Below are 21,030 nucleotides of genomic sequence, written 5' to 3' on the forward strand. Positions count from 1 at the left end.
TGGCTATCTTTAAATATAAAATAACTTTAAAGAGAAGATTGCCCTCCATAAAAAAGTTATTTTGTTTCAAGCACTTCACAGCCTAAAGTTTAGGCACCGTAATTAGAGCCTTGACGCTCATAGTTAACTGTTAGTATCTGCATTTCAGACTCAGATAGGAGCAAGTAGACAGACAATGTTTCCCGTTGGTAAGATTTATTTTTTTATTAGTGATTCCAATTATTTCTAAATTTGGATCTATAGAAAGGTTCACAATTAACATATTACTATTCTACCTGCAATTTCTTGGTGTCTATTCAACAAGTGCATGATACAGTTGCATTTCAAAGGTAATTTTGAAAGCAAGAACGACTTCATTATGTGCAATGAGTAACAAATTTAGCTATTTTGAATGTATATTTTAAATATATTTTAAGTTATTGAGTGGATTTTTCAAGTATCACACCAATCTATCAATTCCATGTTTAACATAATGGAAACATAACATACAGCTTAATAAGTATACCTGCCCCCCAATTTTCTTGGTAGTATCACTGGTTAAGATTTACTAGTATGTGAGCTATAGTTCTCCATTAGGCCTGTTTGATCAAGAAAAAATTTGTTTCTAAATTCGATTCTTAATTGGGGTGTTTTTTTGTTTCGATATTTAAAATATTTACAAAACTTTCCAAAAAAATGTTTTGTTATTTACGAATTTTCGTAAATATTTACAAAACATTTTAGAAAAAAAATTTTTCTTGATCAAACAGGCTAAGTGTGAATGTTGCAGTAATGGTCACCTTGATTAGCATTGAATGGCTTTCTCCCACCCTGGACATTCCATAGATAATATTAGATGATATATAACTCACCATTTGCCTAGTTTCCAACAGACCTCTGAGGATGCCTGCCATAGATGTGGGCAAAATGTCAGGAGAGAATGCTTCTGGAACATGGTCATATACAGCCCTGAAAAGTCACACAAGCGGCCTCCGCGCACCATCCGGCTCCGGCTCCTGCGCCCTCCTCCTCCTCCTCCTCCTCCTCCTGACACTTCCTGCAACACAGCTGGGAGGAGGAGGAGGAGGAGGGGGAGGGCGCAGGAGCGCGCACGCCATCCGATCGGCTCGGCTCCTGCGCCCTCCCCCTCCTCCTCCTCCTCCCAGCTGTGTTGCAGGAAGTGTCAGGAGGAGGAGGAGGAGGAGGAGGGCGCAGGAGCCGAGCCGATCGGATGGCGCGCGCGCTCCTGCGCCCTCCTCCTCCTCCTCCTCCTCCTCCTGACACTTCCTGCAACACAGCTGGGAGGAGGAGGAGGAGGGGGAGGGCGCAGGAGCGCGCACGCCATCCGATCGGCTCGGCTCCTGCGCCCTCCCCCTCCTCCTCCTCCTCCCAGCTGTGTTGCAGGAAGTGTCAGGAGGAGGAGGAGGAGGAGGAAGGCGCAGGAGCCGAGCCGATCGGATGGCGCGCGCGCTCCTGCGCCCTCCTCCTCCTCCTCCTCCTCCTCCTGACACTTCCTGCAACACAGCTGGGAGGAGGAGGAGGAGGAGGGGGAGGGCGCAGGAGCGCGCGCGCCATCCGATCGGCTCGGCTCCTGCGCCCTCCTCCTCCTCCTCCTCCTCCTGACACTTCCTGCAACACAGCTGGGAGGAGGAGAAGGAGGGGGAGGGCGCAGGAGCCGGAGCCGATCGGATGGCGTGCGCGCTCCTGCGCCCTCCTCCTCCTCGCGCCGCCCCTTCGCCCCGCCCGCCCCATTTACTGCTGGGGTGCTTGGGAGCACCGGATTGGCTCCCAGGCACCAGCACTGCAGCACAGCAGCCTCCATCCCATTAATGAGCGGAGCTTCCGCTCGTAAAAAAAATGGGGCTGCTGCTTCGATATTTTCAAACCCTTCCGGGTTTGAAAATATGTTTTGATATCGCTTCGGATATGCAAAAAATAACGATTTTAATACGAAATAACGAATTAACGAAACGAAACCGACAGGCCTATTCTCCATGGAATTCGTTTCTCCCATTTCCTTCGTTTCTTTCATTTTTTGAGAGCACAGAACAGGAAGGCCTCTTCCATTACAAAAATCAGCTCGACACAAAAGCAAGTGGATCCCGGCTCCTGGCCTGATTTTGGCATCACAGAGTAAGAGGCACTTGGCTGCAGGCCCTGGCAGTCATGGGCGCTCTGGGTCTGCACACCATACACACTCTTTTTCCAGAACCTGCGGCCAAGTGCCTTCTCTAGAGTAAAAACAGCAGGTAAAAAGAAGCCTCCTTAAAGTGCATGCCAGGAAGGGGCGCCTGTGTAGTACCCTCCCCCCCAAATAATGGCTCAATAGAAAATGGATCTTTCAGCACCAGAGAGCGAAAACAGATACCTGCGCCCCTGATTTTGGGCAGCTCCCAAAAATGGATTGGGGCCCCCACTGAAAGTTGGGACACAAAAGGGGTCAGGGTTTATTCCGAATGCACAACCCTAATATGTGCACACATTGCAAATAATTATTTCTAGAAAACAACTTTTCAGGCTTTGACTTATAAAAAAATGAGCAAACATAAAATGTTATACTATTCTGTGCTGCCTTTCATCCTCTTTTTTCCCCCCATGACCCAGTGCACCCAATATTCAGAAAAACCGTGTGATCTTAGCTTTTGTGAAGAAAGATTAAGTTTCAGCTCCAGGTGTTTTGTTACTACTTGAACTCTCATAAGCTTAGAGAAAGAGGAATTTAGCCACATCTGTAATGATCAATGTGAAACTGGGTATTTGGAAGCAATTGGACAAATCCTTATGAGAGGTAACAAGAAAGGTAACTCAAAGCAGCTGCCTTAAGGTTTATTAATCATAAAGTGTGGGTGAATTAAAACCATAACAGTTTATTAATTTACAACACTGTTGATAAAACCACAGATGTGGTCTTTGTTGGAAACTGGACAGAAGAAAACAATTGTTTCTGATGCAATTGGTCTTGATCATATTAATAGGGTCTGTGCTTAAGTCTGTAGGACTGGGGATTTAATGGTAGATAATGGAACTGCTTTCTCCCTTTCCCATGCATAGCTGATATTCTGAGAAAGACAATTTCAGTGCCACATAAGAGGCAACACAAGTGCTAATTAGAGCAGAGACATATGCTATGCACACTCTTTAGAAAACGTGGAAAGTATAATGAGCTGTGATCCTTTTCAGCTTCCACCTCTGATCTCATTGTTCTTAGAAGGAGCAAGCTGTAGGACTTGAGGGCACTCAAAGGGTGAACACTTGTGTTTATAGTGTAACAAGCAGCCCTGCACTGGGCTAATTATCTTCTCCTATTGCCCAGGGCACGAAAGACAGTTATTCTTCTTGTCCATTGTATTGGCAACTCAGGTTCTCACTGCTAACCTAAGTGACACGCCCTGCTCAATCTAATTCCAGGGCATGGGTACCTCTGATCTCAAGCTTCTTGGTAGAATGCTGGAGGCCAAAGGGAGGAAAATGCCAGATAAATACAACCAAACACTACCATATGGCCATTAGTGAGTTTCCTGAGAGGCAGTGAAGACAGTGAAGAGAGTTTACTTTGCTCCTCCAGTTGTAGCCTATGTGTAATTCAGCTTTATACAATGATTCATGGCCTTTTATGTATTGCTCCAAAGGCAGTTGAGATAAATGGGGAGAAAAGCTTCTACTCACAGTTCTCTGGAGAAAAATGGGGTGCGGGGAGGGGATAACTGAATAAAAATATGATTCACTAATGTTTGCCCTGTGGTTTACAAAAGTAAACTGCCAAGATGATATTCAGACAGTTGAAACAACATGGTTAGTTCTCTTTCCTGAATCTAGATAGTCCCATGAACTGAGAAATATTTATGTCTGTATTGCAAAAAGCTTAGCACCATTATCAGTCTTTGATTACTAAAATGCACAATTGGCTACTATGAATTTTATTTATTTAATTAATTAATACATTTATATCCCATTCTTCTCACACCTGGAGGGGACTCAAGCCAGCCTCACAACTGGCAACCATTAGATGCCCAAACAAAGACAATTATAATAACAATTTACATTTAACCAAATACATTTTACCAAGTTCAAGTCATAATTGATGCATCTTTTGCTCGAATGCTTGATCCTTCAACAATGCTTTAATTTTCTTCTTCAAGGATAGAAGGGAGGGGGCTGATCTGATTTAATTAGGGAAGGTGTTCCACAGCCGGGGGACCATCACTGAGAAGGCCCTGTCTCTCATCCCCACCAGCTGCTGTTGCGAGAGTGGTGGGTTCGAGAGCAGGGCCTCCCTCAATGACCTTCATCTTTGAAGTGGGTCATAGAGGGAGATACATTCAGACAAGTAAGCTGGCCTAAGTAACTTGCATGGTTGCTTAATCATCTACAGTGGTAGCACAGTGGTTGAAGCTGCTAGCTGCAGGAAAGGCCGCTGACCGGAGGGTCAATAGTTTGAAGCCATGAGTCGGGGTGAGCTCCCAACTGTCAATTCTAGATTCTGCCTACCTAGCAGTTGAAAAGCATGCAATGCAAGTAGATCAATAAGTGCCACCTCAGCAAGAAGGTAAAAGGGAGCCCCATGCAGACATGAGGACATGCCGGCAAAAAGATTGGAGATTTCTATGGACAGCAGGCCCCTTCAGCATAAGGTAAAGGTAAGGGTTTTCCCCTGACATTTTTTGCATGGAAAATGGAAAAGAACACCTCCCTATTGCCGCAAGTTGAGCATCACCTCCAGACTACAGAGATAGAAAAGAGGAAAGCCTTTACCTTATTGGTGTATTGTATGTCGTTGTTTGTGTAAGTGGCATTGAATGTTTGCTTTACATGTGTACTGTAATCCTCTCTGAGTCCCTTTGGGGAAATAAAGTAGAATATAAATAAACTGCACCCTCAATCAAACTACTATGGGTATGCTTAGCCACACCCTGCTCCCCCCAATTTATGTTGTTATCATATGTCTCCAAGAGATGTCTACCTTATGGTGATCCTAGGCTAAATGTTCCTTGGCAACATTTGTTCAAAGGACTTTTTTGCCCTTCCCTTTCTCTGAGATTGAGAGAATATGACTTGTCCAATGTCACCCAGTGGGTTCCCATGGTTAAGTGGGATTTAGTCCCTGATTTCTATCACCGTAGTCCAGGCATGGGCAAACTTCGGCCCTCAAGTTGTTTTGGACTTCAGTTCCCACAATTCCTAACAGGCTGTTATGAATTGTGGGAGCTGGAGTCCAAAACATCTAGAGGGACAAAGTTTGCCCATGCCTGCAATAGTCCGAGGGCCCTTCCACACAGCCCTATCCCAGAATATCAAGGCAGGGAATCCTACATTATCTGAGTGTGGACTCAGATAACCCAGTTCAAAACAGATATTGTGGGATGTTCTGCCTTGACATTCTGGGATATAGGGTTGTGTGGAACGGTCCCACTCTCAAACATCTGCACTACACTGTCCCTTTAAAATCTGTAGTGAGTAGCAAATGGGCCATGGTGTTTCTATGTGTGTCTTAGCCTTCCTGAAACCTGGTAACATTGGACTACTGAAGATCCTATGCAGCAAATCCCTCTTAGGAATTATCACTCAGAAGAATACTAAATGATCAAGCATGAAATCATATCAAGACAGCAGTTGTTGAGCCCTCCCAGAAATAATAAAGGCTGTCTGCAACCTCTCTTTTGTGCATTTATTGGGAGTAAATTATACCATATACTTGTGGGGATTTTGTAAATACACACTGTGTTTGTAAGAGTTTTCATATTTAAGAATGCTTCTGTGATCATGGCTTGGACATGTAATTTGCCTTCCTTCTGCAAGTATCTGCAAGTAGGTCAAATGAACAGCAACCTGTCTGGCAATTTTGACCCCCCCTTCAAAACTAGTTACATGATCCTTGAGTTCACATACAGTGTTTCGGCGGAAATGCAGCCAGCATTCTTGTGTGTTAAAAATAGTTGTTCTTTGTATTAATTTGTTAAGGAAAACATCAATTAAGTTTGAACAATGTCCTTTACATCATATTGATGCCTTGCTGTCTGTAGAGTCTCTCTTTGAATTTTCTTTGGGCATTATTGCATCGTCTTTTTAAAGGAAGCTATCAACAACAAGAGGAAATCCCGTACTAGTACTGAATGGTCCTTATTCAAAAGGAACTTCCCTTCTGGTGGGAAGCATATGTAGTCAGCACAACACTTCATGAAAGAGATGAATTACTCAAGAAGGAGCTGGTCAGATTTTAATTTGGGGGTGGGGGAAATGTTATTGTGTGTAAGTATTGCCCCACAGTTATTTCCAGTGAAAGTGATTCTCTAATTAGTATCTTCCCCACCAAAAGATCGGCATTAAGGACTAGGAGGAGGAAGCTGGGGTTCCTTGAAAACCATAACTCATGCATTTAATTTCATCATCATCATTATTGTTATTCTTTGCCAGCAAGTTGACTTATGGTGATCCTGTGAATGAGAGATTCCCAAGAGCTCCAGTCTTCAATTACCCTGCTCTAGTTTCACAAACTCAGGGCTGTGCTTTCCCGACTGAAGCCATGTTTAGTGTAGTTTTTCTTTTTGTTTGGAGCCTTGCACTTTACTGAAAAATTAGAGTCTTCATAATAATTACATCCCTGCATAAATACGTACTTTAGGGTTCCTAGAATGGTACAAGAATTAAAAAGGGTTGCCATGTTCAACTTATGGCTATAAAATATTAGAACATTAATGATGGACATTGAACTGTTACAATTTAATAATTGTCATTGGGTATACATACACAAGGGGTATACATACACCATGTCCCTTGTAGCTCCTGACTACAAGGGACATGGAAGAAGACCTTCTCAATAGCTCTTTCAGGTTCATGAATTCGTTCTTTAGAAAGGCTAGTCTGGCACTTTACATTGTATTCTTCTAGAGCAGGCATGGGCAAACTTTGGCCCTCTAGGTGTTTTGGACTTCAACTCCCACAATTCCTTAAAAAATTTTTTTATTGCATTTTTATTCATTTCATTACAAAAAAAACCCATCTCTGCAATTCATATAATTACTTCTTCTCCTTTCCCCCATTGTGCTATCCCTTGTGCTCCTCATCTCTGGAGTTTTTCTTTTTTTTCTGCTTCCACCAGAACCTCATTTCTTCTGGTGGGGGTTGGTTCCCATCTTCTTTCCTTAATGTTTCTTCAATAAATATTTTCCATATACTTTCAAAATCATTATCCTTCCATTGGCCTTTTCAAAGCTTTAGATTGCATGTTAGTTTATAATCTATGCTAATTTCCAAATTTCCTTGTACTTTTCTTTCTTAATTTCCACTTCTCCTTTCCAATATTTGGCTATTAGTAGCCTTGCAGCCATTAACAACATTGTTATTAGATTCTTTTCATTTTCCTTCCATTCATCTGTATTATAAATAGATAACAGTATAGTCACCGGATTTATATTAATTCTTTTCTTCATAATATTTTCTATTTCTACTATAACTTTTCCCCAGAACCTCTGTACATATTTGCATTGCCACCACATGTGGATATACATGCCCATATCTTGGCAACCCCTCCAACATTTTTCTGAACAACCCTTATTCATATTGTGTAACTTTGTCACGGTCAGGTACCATTTCCATATTGTCTTGTAGTTTTCTTTTATTTTAACTGATAAATTTCTGAGGTGCCTTGCTCTCCATAATTTTTCCCAATTTCTTTCTCCTATTTTGATTCCCAATTCTTCCTCCCATAGTTCCCTTGTTTGTATCCCATCTCCCCCCATTTAATCTCTATTAATATTTTGTATATTATACTCGTTATCCCTTTTCGATGCTCATTTTCTTCTTTAGCCTGTTCTTTTAATATTATATTTTCAAATTTTGTTGGTTTTCTTTCCCACAAGCTCTTTCCTTTCCCATTTTTGAACCACTGGTCCAGTTGGACCCAATGGAGCCATGATATATTTATTTCACCTAAGATTTCCAATAGGCTGTTAGGAATTGTGGGAGCTGAAGTCCAAAACACCTAGAGGGCTGAAATTTGCCCATGCCTGTTCTAGAGGTAGGCAAACACTTGTTTTTAGATAGAGCTTTGAGAACTAACTGTCCATGAGAAAAGGCCGTTCAAGTGTATTGCCTTTTAGCATCCATAACCTAGAGTTACAGATCCATAACTGCTCCATATTTACTAAGATTAAATACTCACAATCATGGTACTAAATATCCTCTCAAACTTATTTTACTAGATAGCAACCCCACCAAGAAATGGACATCTGGACAACTGGGGCACAGGAGCACGTATGACATTTTCTGTTGAGACTCAGCATTCTGGCACCATACCTACTACTAGTAGTAGGAGAAGAAGAAGGAGTGATGCAGAAGCAGAGGAATTTGTTTGAGACAATCTGTGTTCCTTGGGTCACGACATTTTCACTCACCTCCCCCCAATGGGTAAGGCAGTGACAAAGAATTAAGATAGGGGTCTTTCTTCTAAATGTAACAACCTTGCTCTCTGACAGGAATGGAGTGGAAATATTATATTCCTGTGACCCAATTGCTACCTGAACAGATCCTCATCTCTTGGTACAATAGTTACATGGTAAGGAAGGTTGGGAGGGGGTTTGGGCCAGAAGACATTGCAGTACTACCTTATGATAAGTCCTTTAAGATCTATGGAGAATAATTTCCCAACAATTTAATATGCTACCTGTCCAATTTGGAAAAGAAATAGCAAAGAAATAAAAGGCATGTGCAGTTGAAGTTTCCGCTCTAAAGAACCCTTGAATGATCCTACAGATCTTTTTTTAAAAACCCTGTAATGGAGGATTTTGTTTTTGCCCCAGAGAATGATGTAAAGTTTTGGAATTCAATATCAGAAGGATTGGCTTTTGTACGGTTTCTTGTGTGTGAGTTAAACAGGTTTTAGCATAAGCCTCTTGTGGTTTAAAACAGTATTTTACATTTGAATGATGCCTGAGCAGTTTAAATGAAGTGTTATGCTGTTATTTATGCTACCTTATTCCCCTGTGTCATTCCCTGAGCCTATCTGTTTCTGTGCTGAAGTATTCATACCTGAATTCTTAAGCACTAACTTTCTTTATAACAGGAGGAAGCTTTGGGCAAACAAAATGACACATATTTGGGTCACCATTCGCCTTTTCTTTTCTCTCTCCTGCTTTTCTCTAGTGGCCATTAAGACCCTCTTGTCCCAGAAGAGTTTCAAATAAAAGAAACCCCTTCCTGACTGGCTGATTGGTTACAACTGTTTGAATGTGTATACTCCAATGCTATAGGTTATGGGACTCAGACAGCATGATAAACACTAGCGCTTTGTACAAAGGGAGTGGGACTAAAGTTGAGTTTGCAAGACTATGGGCCCACAGCAACAGTGAAAATTGTGGAGCTGTTGCTGGATTTTTATAACATAGGGGAATCAGGTAAGGGGAATGCAACTTCTGTTCTCATCTTACCAGCTTCTCATAATACACACCATGAGAACAACCTGACATCAACACTTGTTCTGAGTAAGGTTTGTAGGAGCACTACTCAGCTACCAGATACAATGGATCAGGACATTGCATCCTGTTCTGACCTCAGAGCAATCAACTTGTCAGGGAAGGCAGTAGTGATACTGCAACGGTCCTAAGGAGAATCATAGAGTTGGAAGAGACCTCATGGGCCATCCAGTCCAACCCCCTGCCAAGAAGCAGGAAAATCGCATTCAAATCACCCCCAACAAATGGCCATCCTGCCTCTGTTTAAAAGCCTCCAAAAAAGGAGCCACCACCATGCTCCAAGGTAGAGAGTTGCACTGCTGAACAGCTCTTACAGTCAGGAAGTTCTTCCTAATGTTCAGGTGGAATCTTCTTTCTTGTAGTTTGAAGCTATTGTTCCACGTCCTAGTCTCCAGAGCAGCAGAAAACAAGCTTGCTCCCTCCTCCCTATGACTTCCTCTCACATATTTATACATGGCTATCATATCTTCCCTCAGCCTTCTCTTCTTCAGGCTAAACATGCCCAGCTCTTTAAGCTGCTCCTCATAGGGCTTTTTCTCCAGACCCTTAATCATTTTACTTGCCCTCCTCTGGACACATTCCAGCTTGCCAACATCTCCCTTCAATTGTGGTGCCCAGAATTGGACACAATATTCCAGATGCGGTCTAACCAAGGCAGAATAGAGAGATAGCATGACTTCCCTGGATCTAGACACTATACTCCTATTGGTGCAGGCCAAAATCCCATTGACTTTTTTTGCCACCACATCACATTGTTGGCTCACGTTTAACTTGACATAGTCACAGTTAATTTTGTGTTTGTTCAGTCTATCCTTTCACCATTGGTATCATTCATAGCAGTGATCAGCTTGGCAATGACTGGCGAATGTGAGGAGAAGGGGAAAATGTGATCCTGAATTTGAGTAGGGAAACTATATAGTCGCCAACATGATGTCAGTGCAATATATTACAAATAGATATGATCCAAGGCAGCTCTAGGGCCAAATACTCTGAACTGTGCTTGGTTTATTTGGCTGGCATAGACAACTACTGAGTTCCTATAGTCCATAAGAATCCTCCTGAGCATTTCTGGTCCACCATCCACAGCTTAAATTTGTGTGAAAACCTGATTTTTAATTTAGCACAGGACCCATATAACCAATATCACAGCTGTAGGTACCATGATAAGGTCAATTCCATAGTAGTCCCACAGGTATAGAAACACCATCCCCCCAAGAAGTCACTTCCTCAACTTTTGAGGATTTTTTCTCCAAAGATTTATAAGTATAATCCTATATGGGGGTGTTGTTCAATATTTGAAAGAAACTTAACAGTTTATTACTGTTCTGTTGTTTTTCTATGAAAGATATTTTTTATTATTTTTATTAAAAGGTGAAATGTAAGTAAAAAAGCAATTTTTTTCAAAAAATCATCACTGAGTTGTTTGGAGGGAGAGTTTTCAAGGAATTATGTTTTCACATTTATCTGTGTGCTTTTTGCACCATACGTATGTCTCAGAAGATCACAAGGTGTGTGGTATAAAAGGCACACTAAGGTACATAGCAAACTTGGATCCTTGTAATATGCTGAGTTTCTATTCAGACAGCTCACCAGAGGTGATTTCTATGATGGTAAATACATTCTCATTCCAGAAGGAGAGAGTACTTAGAAAAAATGTGGACAGGATGGCAGGATCCAGCTCCCACTGTTGCTATGAACTAACCCAGGCTGAGATTGTGTATTGCCCAAGTCACCTTGTCTGTCTCCTGAGAAATCTGTATAAGGACCAAGTAACAACAGCAAGAGCAGATCATGGAACAACAGACTAGTTCAAGATTGGGAATGGATTATGGCAGGTCTGTATACTCTCACCTTACCTGTTCAACTTGTATGCAGAACACATCATGCGACATGCGGGGCTTGATGAATTCAAGGCTGGAGTTAAAATTGCTGGAAGAAACATTAACAGCCTTAGATATGCAGATGATACCACTTGGATGGCTGAAAGTGAGGGGTAGCTGAGGAGCCTTATAACCAAGGTGAAAGAAGAAAATGCAAAAGCTGGGTTGCAGTTAAACATAAAAAAACCAAGATTATGGCTACCAGACTGATTTATAATTGGCAAATAGAGGGAGAAAACATGGAGGAAGTGACAGACTTTGTATTTCTAGGTGCGAAGATTACTGCAGGTGCAGACTGCAGCCAGGAAATCAGAAGACATTCACTTCTTGGGAGAAGAGCAATGATCAATCTCAATAAAATAGTTAGAGACATCACATGAGCAGTGAAGGTCAGCATAGTTAAAGCAATTGTATTCTCTATAGATGTGAGAGCTGGACCATAAGGAAGGCTGAGCAAAGGAAGATAGATGCTTTTGAACTGTGGTGTTGGAGGAAAATTCTGAGAGTGCCTTGGACAGCAAGAAGATCCAACCAGTCCATTCTCCAGGAAATAATGCCCAACTGCAAGAGGCAAAGATGAAGTACTTTGGCCACATAATGAGAAGACAGGAAAGCTTTAAGAAGATAATGATGCTGGGGAAAATGGAAGAAAAAAGGGAGAGGGCCTGACCAAGGACAAGATGGATGGATGTTATCCTTGAAGTGGCTGGCTTGACCTTGAAGGAGCTAGGGTGGTGATTAGCTGATGGGCTGGCCCATGAGGTCACAAAAAGTTGGAAGTGGCTGAATGAATAAGCAACAACTACTACTCTGTATCCAGTAAGACAATGTAGTCTTACTGAATACAGTAAGTGCTCTACAAACCTGCCTTAACAGCCTTCAGTTGCATTGAGCAAAGGAGGACCTTTCAGGTAGTGACTGGGGAGTGAAGAAGATGGTGTTTCCAGGTCACTCTCACAGCAAACAAGACTGGTTTCTGTTCATAGTCCCTATAATTTAGGCAACCATGAAAATCTCCAAATACTCAATTTTTGGGAAGCAACAACCACAAATGGCAGGGTCTGTTCCCTTATTGAGGCAGCTAATTAGATGTTCTCACCCAACCTCTCAAAGAAGCGATCTCTGGTGCAAAGGGGAATTGTGACAGGGACTCTGCTTCTGATTGTTGCAAGGGGGATTGCTCACAAGAGGAATGGGTGAAACCGTAAGTTAGTTGCTTCCTAATCCTTTTGGGAACAGATTTCTGAATTGCAGTAGCTATAGCCTGGAAAATGGGATTGGGTTGAGGGATTAGGCCTCATTGGTACATAATTACAGTAGTTTATGCACTGTAAATGCTGTAGTGAATTCTGGCCAATGTTCTGACCGCCTTTTTCTTTCACACTCATTTTCTCGCAAAGCTTTTCCAAGCATGAAAAAAGAGCAGCACTGATGAATTACAAACAATATATAAAAATGAACACCAAGAATGAATAAATGGACACAAAAGAAGAAGGAGAATATGGGATAAAAGGCAATTTTGACAATACACCATGAGCCAAAGAAATAGCAATATTTTGGAAAGCATGGTAGCTGATGGACTGTGGGTGGATTATAATTTTCATCTGAAGGATGTATATTAATACATAGCTAGAAATATGCGATGGACACAAAACAGGCTCACATGTTTGAAGAGATTTTGTATTTGAGGTCATAATGATTGAAAGTGTACAAAAGATAAAGAAAAAAATCCCAAGGTGTCTTCCTTGAATGAAACCCTAATCTCATAAAAATGCACAAGATCTTGCAATATGTTGCCAGACTAGTGTCAGTCTGCCAACATATGATAACATGGGGACGAAGAAGGAGAGGAGGGATAGGACAGAAACGTTGAAAGAGCAGCTGTCCAAAACAGATGCCTTTCCCTTCCATGGATGGCTCCAGCCCGTAACTCATCTTGACAACAAATCTAAACAGGAAAGCGGTTCTTGCAAACAGTTGATTTTGCAGAAACGATTCACATCTCAGATAAATGTGACTTGATCTATCACGTGGCCTTTAATAGCAACTCTTATTTCAGCTTCAGTTCTCTCAAGCTACATTACCTGAGAAAGAATTTTTCCAGTATGTGATAGAATCAAGCCCAGCTGTGCCATGCTGTTACTAGTAGGTCACCAAGCGTGCATTGAACACACCACGGCACACAAAGTTTAATGAGCTTCAGTGTTGTGCTTCATTGTTGTTCTGGTCTCTGAGAGGGGCTCTGAATGGCAGGTTTATTTTGTTCTCCGCTGGTTCTTTTATTAGAGCATTGCTGAAGCTTTATTTCGAACTCCATGAGCAGTAAAATAGATCAGACAGCGTTTAATGGGATGCCTGCTTTTCAGCGATAGAGAGACAGAAAAAGTAAATTCATGGAGGTAGGTAACATTTAAGATTCCTATGCTGATTTGCATGCTGTATTTGAAAAAAAGCCACTTTTTTGGACTTCTCAGAATACTCCACTAAGCACAGTCATTAGACCAGACCAAACATTTTTGGGGGCCTAATGTAATCATGCCACACAAACCCTATGCTACACAAATCCTTTGGCTCCTTGTCATATACAATTATCTCAAAAGTGCTGTAAGAAATAAAAATCTGGAATTACATTTTTTATATTTCTAAAAACCTGGATGTGGGGAAAATGACTGACCACTTTCCCACTTGCATGTCTTTTTGCTACTGATGTGCCTGGTATTTGCTCATGAGTGGAGCATGTGGAAAAAACATGCATATTTAAATCAAGTGTGCAGAAAATGAAATCATGGGGTCATTTCCTAGAATTGCTGAGTGGCTGCATAATCTTGTATTTGATACACTGGATCTTATGTTGCTTTTTTATTATCTGGAAGATTATATAAGGTGTTACATGCAGGATAAATAGGAAGGAGAATACATGGAGAAGGGTATTATTGTATTAATGTGCTTTCTGGAAGCTTCCCATATGTTTCCTATTGGTTAGAGTGGGAAAAGAATGTGAATCCAGTAATATATGTTTGTCAGATTAAGCACTGCTGTTTTTAGGTATGTTCTTAAGCTGCTTAGGACATCCCAAATGTGGTTATCCATATCTATTAATGTGAGTGTTAGACTTGCTCTTCTTTTCCAAGGAGGAGGGAAATTCCAAAGTGGTACAAAGCTTATTTTAGTTAATAATAGTATTATTAATATTATTGTCATTTCGTGTGTGTGTGTGTGTATAAATTGGGGATTCTGGAAACAAGCATACTTCTGTTAAGTGGAGAGCACATCTATTAATCCTTCCTTTAGTCACTTCACAATAGGACAGTCAGAACATAAAACATAAGAATGATTCAGATTTAATGTCCCTACTTAATAATTCTTTCCCTTGTCATATTTCCTTTCCTTTATCTTTCCACTTATTTAATGATCCAGTGTTGCCCTCTGGTGCTGAGAATGGATTTTACAATTTTTTTTTATCAAAAAAGACACACTATTCCTGTCTGTTTTTAAATGGCTATTAATACACACAAGAGTGATCACGTGGCTGCTTTTATTAGTAAAACCTGTATCGTTAAATAGCTTCCCAAAAGTTTTCTGGAAGATGGACTGGCTCATAAATTGTTCAGTGGCTAAAACTGCTTTTCCTATCTGGGTACGTTTTAAATGTGCTTTTAAAAATCATGTCAGAAGCGACTTGAGAAACTGCAAATAGCTTCTGGCATGAGAGAATTGGCTGTCTGCAGCGATGTTGCCCAGGGGATGCCCGGATGTGTTACCATTCTGTGGGAGGCTTCCCTCATGTCCCTGCATGGGAAGCTGGAGCTGACAGATGGGAGCTCACCCCATCTTGCAGATTTGAACCACTGACCTTCAGGTCAGCAGTTCAGCTGGCACAAGTGTTTAATCCATCATGCTACCTCAGCTCCTTTTAGATGTGCTGAAATATCGAAAATCAGATGTGTTCTGCTTTTTATAGTCCAGTGTTGTTACCTCAGACTGGCATAAGCTTTCTAGGATTTCAGGCAAGAATTATTCATGCGCTTTCCTTGGAAAAACTGGTGGCTCCCATCCAAGCATCAATGAAGCATGGATTTGTTTAGCTTCTAAATCATACCACCCCCCCCCCCCCAAATCTCACAGAGGGAAACTGGGATGTACATGGCCAAGCATTATCAGAGTACTGTCAAGATGACAAAGGTTATTAATGAGGTGGAAAACACATTAATAGAAGCCACAGCAAATATATTCTTTTGTATGGAGAACCACTTTATTATGTGAGTCACATAACATGAGCATATGTTTGCCATCTCATTATCATTTGTGAGAATTAAACCTGTTAGAAGGTGAAATCAAGTGATATGTTTAGTTCACAATCTCTGAGGATGCCTGCCATAGATGTGGGTGAAATGTCAGGAGAAAATGCTTCTGGAATATGGCCATACAGCCTGGAAAACTCACCGCAAGCCAGATATGTTTTAGCTCATTTTTATAACTGTACCCTCAGGTGGTGAAAGGCATCTCTTAGTTATAGCATGTGACTGTTCAATCCTACATATTTTGCATTCACATATCTTTGTTTTGTGATTGCTCTTGAAAAGAATATACATTTGATCAATGAGGCAGATGTTTTGAGAAAATCTTATTGCGAGAATGCATTATCAGAAACAATATTCTTTTTTATAGTCATAGAATCATAGAATCATAGAGTTGGAAGAGACCTCATGGGCCATCCAGTCCAACCTCCTGCCAAGAAGCAGGAAAATCGCAATCAAAGCACCCCCAACAGATGGCCATCCAACCTCTGCTTAAAAGCAAGGAGCCTCCACCACACTCCTGGGCAGAGTTTGACTGCTGAACAGCTCTCACAGTCAGGAAGTTCTTTCTAATGTTCAGGTGGAATCTCCTTTCCTGTAGTTTGAAACAATTGTTCTGCGTCTCAGGGCAGCAGAAAACAAGCTTGCTCCCTCCTCCCTATGACATCCCCTCACATATTTATACATGGCCATCATGTCTCCTCTCAGTCTTTTCTTCTGAAGGCAAAACATGCCCAGCTCTTGAAGCCGCTCCTCATAGGGCTTGTTTTCCAGACCCTTGATCGTTTTAGTCGCCCTCCTCTGGACACAGTCAATATCCTGCCAGTGGCATATGCAAGCATATATCCACTTTACAATTATGCAGGTTTTTGTTAGGTCATTGAAGATGTCAGTATTATCTTACTCTTTCTACAATGTCCAAAGCTTCCATATGAATCAGTACTTCACTGATGCACAGCAGAGATGATTGAAGAACTGGAGCAGAACTGATGATATTGGACAATGAGATCTATAAAGGATCCCTCACAACCTCTGAGGATGCCTGCCATAGATGCAGGCAAAACGTCAGGAGAGAATGCTGCTAGAACATGGCCATATAGCCCAAAAAACCCTACAACAACACAGATCCCTCCAGGTCTCAGTAGAAGTGGTCCTTGGCCTGTGTCTGGCTATTGTAATATGACCATTGAATGCACAGGATGTGGAGAGGCAGTTTTTTGAAATCTCAAATTCGTCTCTATGAATCTTTTAATTTTGCGTTTGCCCGCTTTAATCTTCTATGTGTCTTTCTCCCCTAGCTTGTCATTTACAGCCTGCTGTCTTGACATTGCCCATGGTTATTTTTGTTAGATATAGCGGGAAGAAAGGAAGTCTGGGTCACCACAAGAAAGGCAATCTGGGAGACTTTTGAGGTGGGAACAGATCACAGCATTGCTAACCGCTTTCACAGTAGGCAGCACATGAACAGAGGCAAATGCTCAGGGCATTGCAGCAATGTCAGCTTGTTCAGGTGCATGAAAAGGCAGTACTAAGTGATTTCCTCAGGACCAAGGTAGAGAAGTCACATTGGGCTTTGATCACAATTGCACAATGTGGCTCAAAACTGAACTGGGATAACCTAGCGAATAACCTAGTGAATAATGAATATACCCTTTAGAGAATTTACTGGTAGTTTCCTTCTCCTCATTCTATGTACCCTCCTCATAATTTACTGTGTTTACTATGTTTACTTTAATTTTTTTCTGTGTATGTTAATAGAAATGTATTTCATAGAAATACATTTTAATATATGCATTTTACATCATGTTTTATAATGATGTGTTTTTAATTGTCTTGTTACCTGCCTCAAGCATTGAGGAGAGGAGGAGAAGAAATAAAATGATGGTGGTAGTGGTGATGAAGGAAACTCCAACCACTTTGGGTAAAAGCCTGACCAGTATGCAGGTTCTTGCAAAAAGACAGACCTGATTTGAAATCACAGCATCTCTGCAACCACAAACCACCCATGAATGAAACTCTTAGCACTTGAAAAGTGGGGCATAGAGTTTCAAATGATTACTGTTAAAGTTTCAAATGATTACAAACAGCCCCTAGCCTCAGTCATTCTCAAGATTCTCCACTTGCAGGGGCGGCTCAACCTATTACGCAAAGTAAGCATTCACAGTATAGTTTATTTTACTCAGGGGCGCTCTTCAGGCGCTCTTGGGGGAAAATAGACCTTGACATATGCGAGTTGTAGTTACTGGGATGCATAGTTCACCTAAAATCAAAGAGCATTCTGAACTCCACCAATGATGGAATTGAACCAAATATGGCACACAGAACTCCCACAACAAACAGAAAATATATATATCAGTGATTGGTTTGGGGGGGGGGGCAAAATACTCTTTGCTTTGCGTTGAAAATTACCTAGGGCCGCCTCTGTCCACTTGCAGTGCTATTTTTAAGATTTGTTTCTGGCTCAAAGGTAAAGGTAAAGGTTTCCCCTTGACATTAAATCTAGTCATGTCCAACTCTGGGGAGTGCTTATCTCCATTTCTAAGCTGAAGATCTGGCATTGTCCATAGACACCTCCAAGGTAATGTGGCTGGCATGACTGCATGGAGCACAATTACCTTCCCGCCAAAGCGGTACCTATTGATCTACTCATATTTGTATGTTTTTGAACTGCTAGGTTGGCAGAAGCTGGGCCTAACAGTGGGAGCTCACCCCCGCTCCCCGGACTTGAACTGCCAACAAGATGCAAATAAAAAGCTTTTTAAATAAAATGAAATTCATTTAAGAGATTAAATAGAATAGCAAGACGAAAAGAAAGAGGCTTTTGTTTGTGATGCCAGTGCAGAAACCAATCTACCGGTAAATCTGTATTTTCATTAGTTATAACAATGTACTTATTTAATCTATAAGCCTACCTTTCTGCCAGCGTAGGCATTCAAGAAATGGTCAACAATAACAAAATCTTTAGAAACAACACAAAAGCAAGTGGATGCAAATAGATTAAAAACACAATAAGACACCAACTCCAGCCAGTAAAAGCCCCCCAACAGCAGAACATGCCAAGCTTGTTTAGAGCTTAGAAAACTTACATTTCTTTCAGCTAAAATATGTGTAAGACCAAAAAATAACTTTTTAAAGCCCTCTTTTCCAGAATAAAATGACACCTGACTGCCAGTAGAAGACCATCAAAGTGGCTAATTGAAATGATATTGACCCAGATGGATCCTTTTTGACAGCAATGAAAAATGATCAGTTTTCTTTGCTCCTCAATATCCATTGCACTGGGAGGAGAACTCAAATAAGAAAACAAGGCCACACTTTTTTCAGTTCACAGAACCCCAATTCTTTATTAATCACAGCTTGCTCACAATGACATACAGAAAAGTAGCACTAATGAAGAGTAGAATATGCAGGCAGCAATTTCCAGAGGGGTTCAAGACAACTTCTGACTGGCAGCAATTTGGGGGCGAATATAAGTGTTGATTTTGGCGAGACTGGACTTGGCACAAGCACCCTGGCTAGTCACCCCTGCTGCTTTCCTGTCCTCCTCACTCTAGGCATCTTTTAAAAACCAGGCAGAACAGACAAACACTGGAGAGGTCAGCAGGATTACAACCGGCTGATTGAGTCCTGATGAAAAATACTACACACAGCATCATACACCATAATAAAACAGAGCAGCTTAAGGCTGGAAGCCTACCCGCAAAGATCCACCTCTTGGTCCCCACTGATTTCAGCCACTGCAGACAGGACTATTGCCTAAGATAAACAGAACAGGTCACACTATCTATACCTATCAGCTCCTTGATTTGAATTAAAGAATTTCTCAAGCAGTGAATTTTAAACTGGCAAACCCGAGTCATTTAGGAACAGAAATGTTTTAAAAGTAGTATCTATTTTGGCCCAGATATAATTGCTCATTCTCAATTGCATGTGAGAAAGAAAAAAAATCCAAATGGTGATTGTTAACTTTTTTGTCAATGGCATTTGTTTTGAAAGACAGCAGCAATCTTTTGAAGATAGAAGAAATGCTTACTGCAAATGCCATTTGCAATACTAGGTGTATTTATTGAGATATAAGTCCCTCTGTATTCAGCAGGGAAGACATCAATAAATAGCACTCCCCTGCATATATACCCAGGTGCCAATTCCATTTAACTCAGTGGGACATCTGCACCTAGCAAAAGTGCAATGCACCTTGCCTTTTGGTAAAGTATAGAACCACTGCTATCTCAAAGTTATGATTGCTTAATGTTCTAAGGCTGTATTTCCAAGACCAGTGTCAAACCACAATACCTATAAATTTGCTTGTCCTCTTGAGGAAGTATTATATTGATTTGCAAAGCTTTCGAGGACATTAGGCAATGGACTTTAGCACCATAGACCTTCTTACTGACTTGGTTGTTCAGCTGGAATGAATATCGCTCAGTTTGGATTTTTGCTGCAGGGAACGTCATAGCAAAGTTCTAACAAATTCAACTGAACGGAAAGAAAGACAACATCAAAAGCCTGTTACAGGACATGTAAAGATTATGAAATAACTTGCATAATGCAATACTTGTATTTTTTAACAAAAATGTAAGTATTTACAAAATAAGATCCAAGTTTTATTTTTTAAACATCAAGCAAATCATTCTGCAAAGACTGTATTGTTTTATTTTTTGTTTTGTTTTTATTGAGTTCTTGATTCTTTTTTTAAACCATGTCATACATTTCCCATACTAGTATCTCATGATCTGTAATATTATAGGCAGAGGAGTTTGAGGGATGATGGGAATTGACCCCACTCTCTCTGCTACTGGGCTCAGCCTGACAGTTCCACCTGGAGCTCCTTGTTTCGACGGACCTCTGCAGCATGCCTCTCCTGTGGGGTGGGGTGGGGTGGGGTGGGGTGGGTAGGAAGGAAGGAGAGTCAAGAATAGATTTAACATTATCCCTGCTATCATTTCCCAGCAAAACACAACAAAACAAAAACTGGAAAAAAAGCACATTTAACCAAATGTGCTTCATGTATCTTAGTGTAGAAAGGGCAGAGCTTGAGAAACTTCATAGAATCATAGAATAATCGAGTTGGAAGAGACAACAAAGGCCATCTAGTCCAACCCTCTGCCATGCAGGGAAAGCACAAGCAAAGTATCTCTGACAGATTGCCATTCAATCTCTGATTAAAAGATTCCAAGGAAGGAGTTTCCACCACACTTCGAGGCAGAAAGTTCCACTGTTGAACAGCTCATATGGTCAGGAAGTTCTTCCTAATGTTCAGGTGGAATCTCCTTTCCTGTAATTTGAACCCATTGCTCCTAGTCTTAATTTCCAGGGCAGCAGAAAACAAGTCTGCTCCCTATTCCTTATAATACTCTCATTTATACATGCCTTCTTTCAGCCTTCTCTTCCACAGGCTAAACATAT

General features: G+C 41.1%; 1 protein-coding gene across 1 annotated transcript in view; it reads right to left on the reverse strand.

Moving 5' to 3' along the window:
* Nucleotides 1–18,939: 18,939 nt before the first annotated feature.
* The window catches only part of STMN2 (stathmin 2), a 30,038-nt gene continuing 27,947 nt past the window's right edge, over nt 18,940–21,030 (reverse strand). Inside the window, exon 5 of the mRNA XM_060775522.2 lies at nt 18,940–20,485. Coding sequence (XP_060631505.1) covers nt 20,426–20,485 — 60 coding nt within the window. The 3' untranslated portion in view covers nt 18,940–20,425. The remainder of the gene's footprint in view (nt 20,486–21,030) is intronic.

The sequence above is a fragment of the Anolis sagrei genome, chromosome 4, assembly GCF_037176765.1.
Source record: "Anolis sagrei isolate rAnoSag1 chromosome 4, rAnoSag1.mat, whole genome shotgun sequence".
In the NCBI taxonomy this organism is placed as follows: domain Eukaryota; kingdom Metazoa; phylum Chordata; class Lepidosauria; order Squamata; family Dactyloidae; genus Anolis; species Anolis sagrei.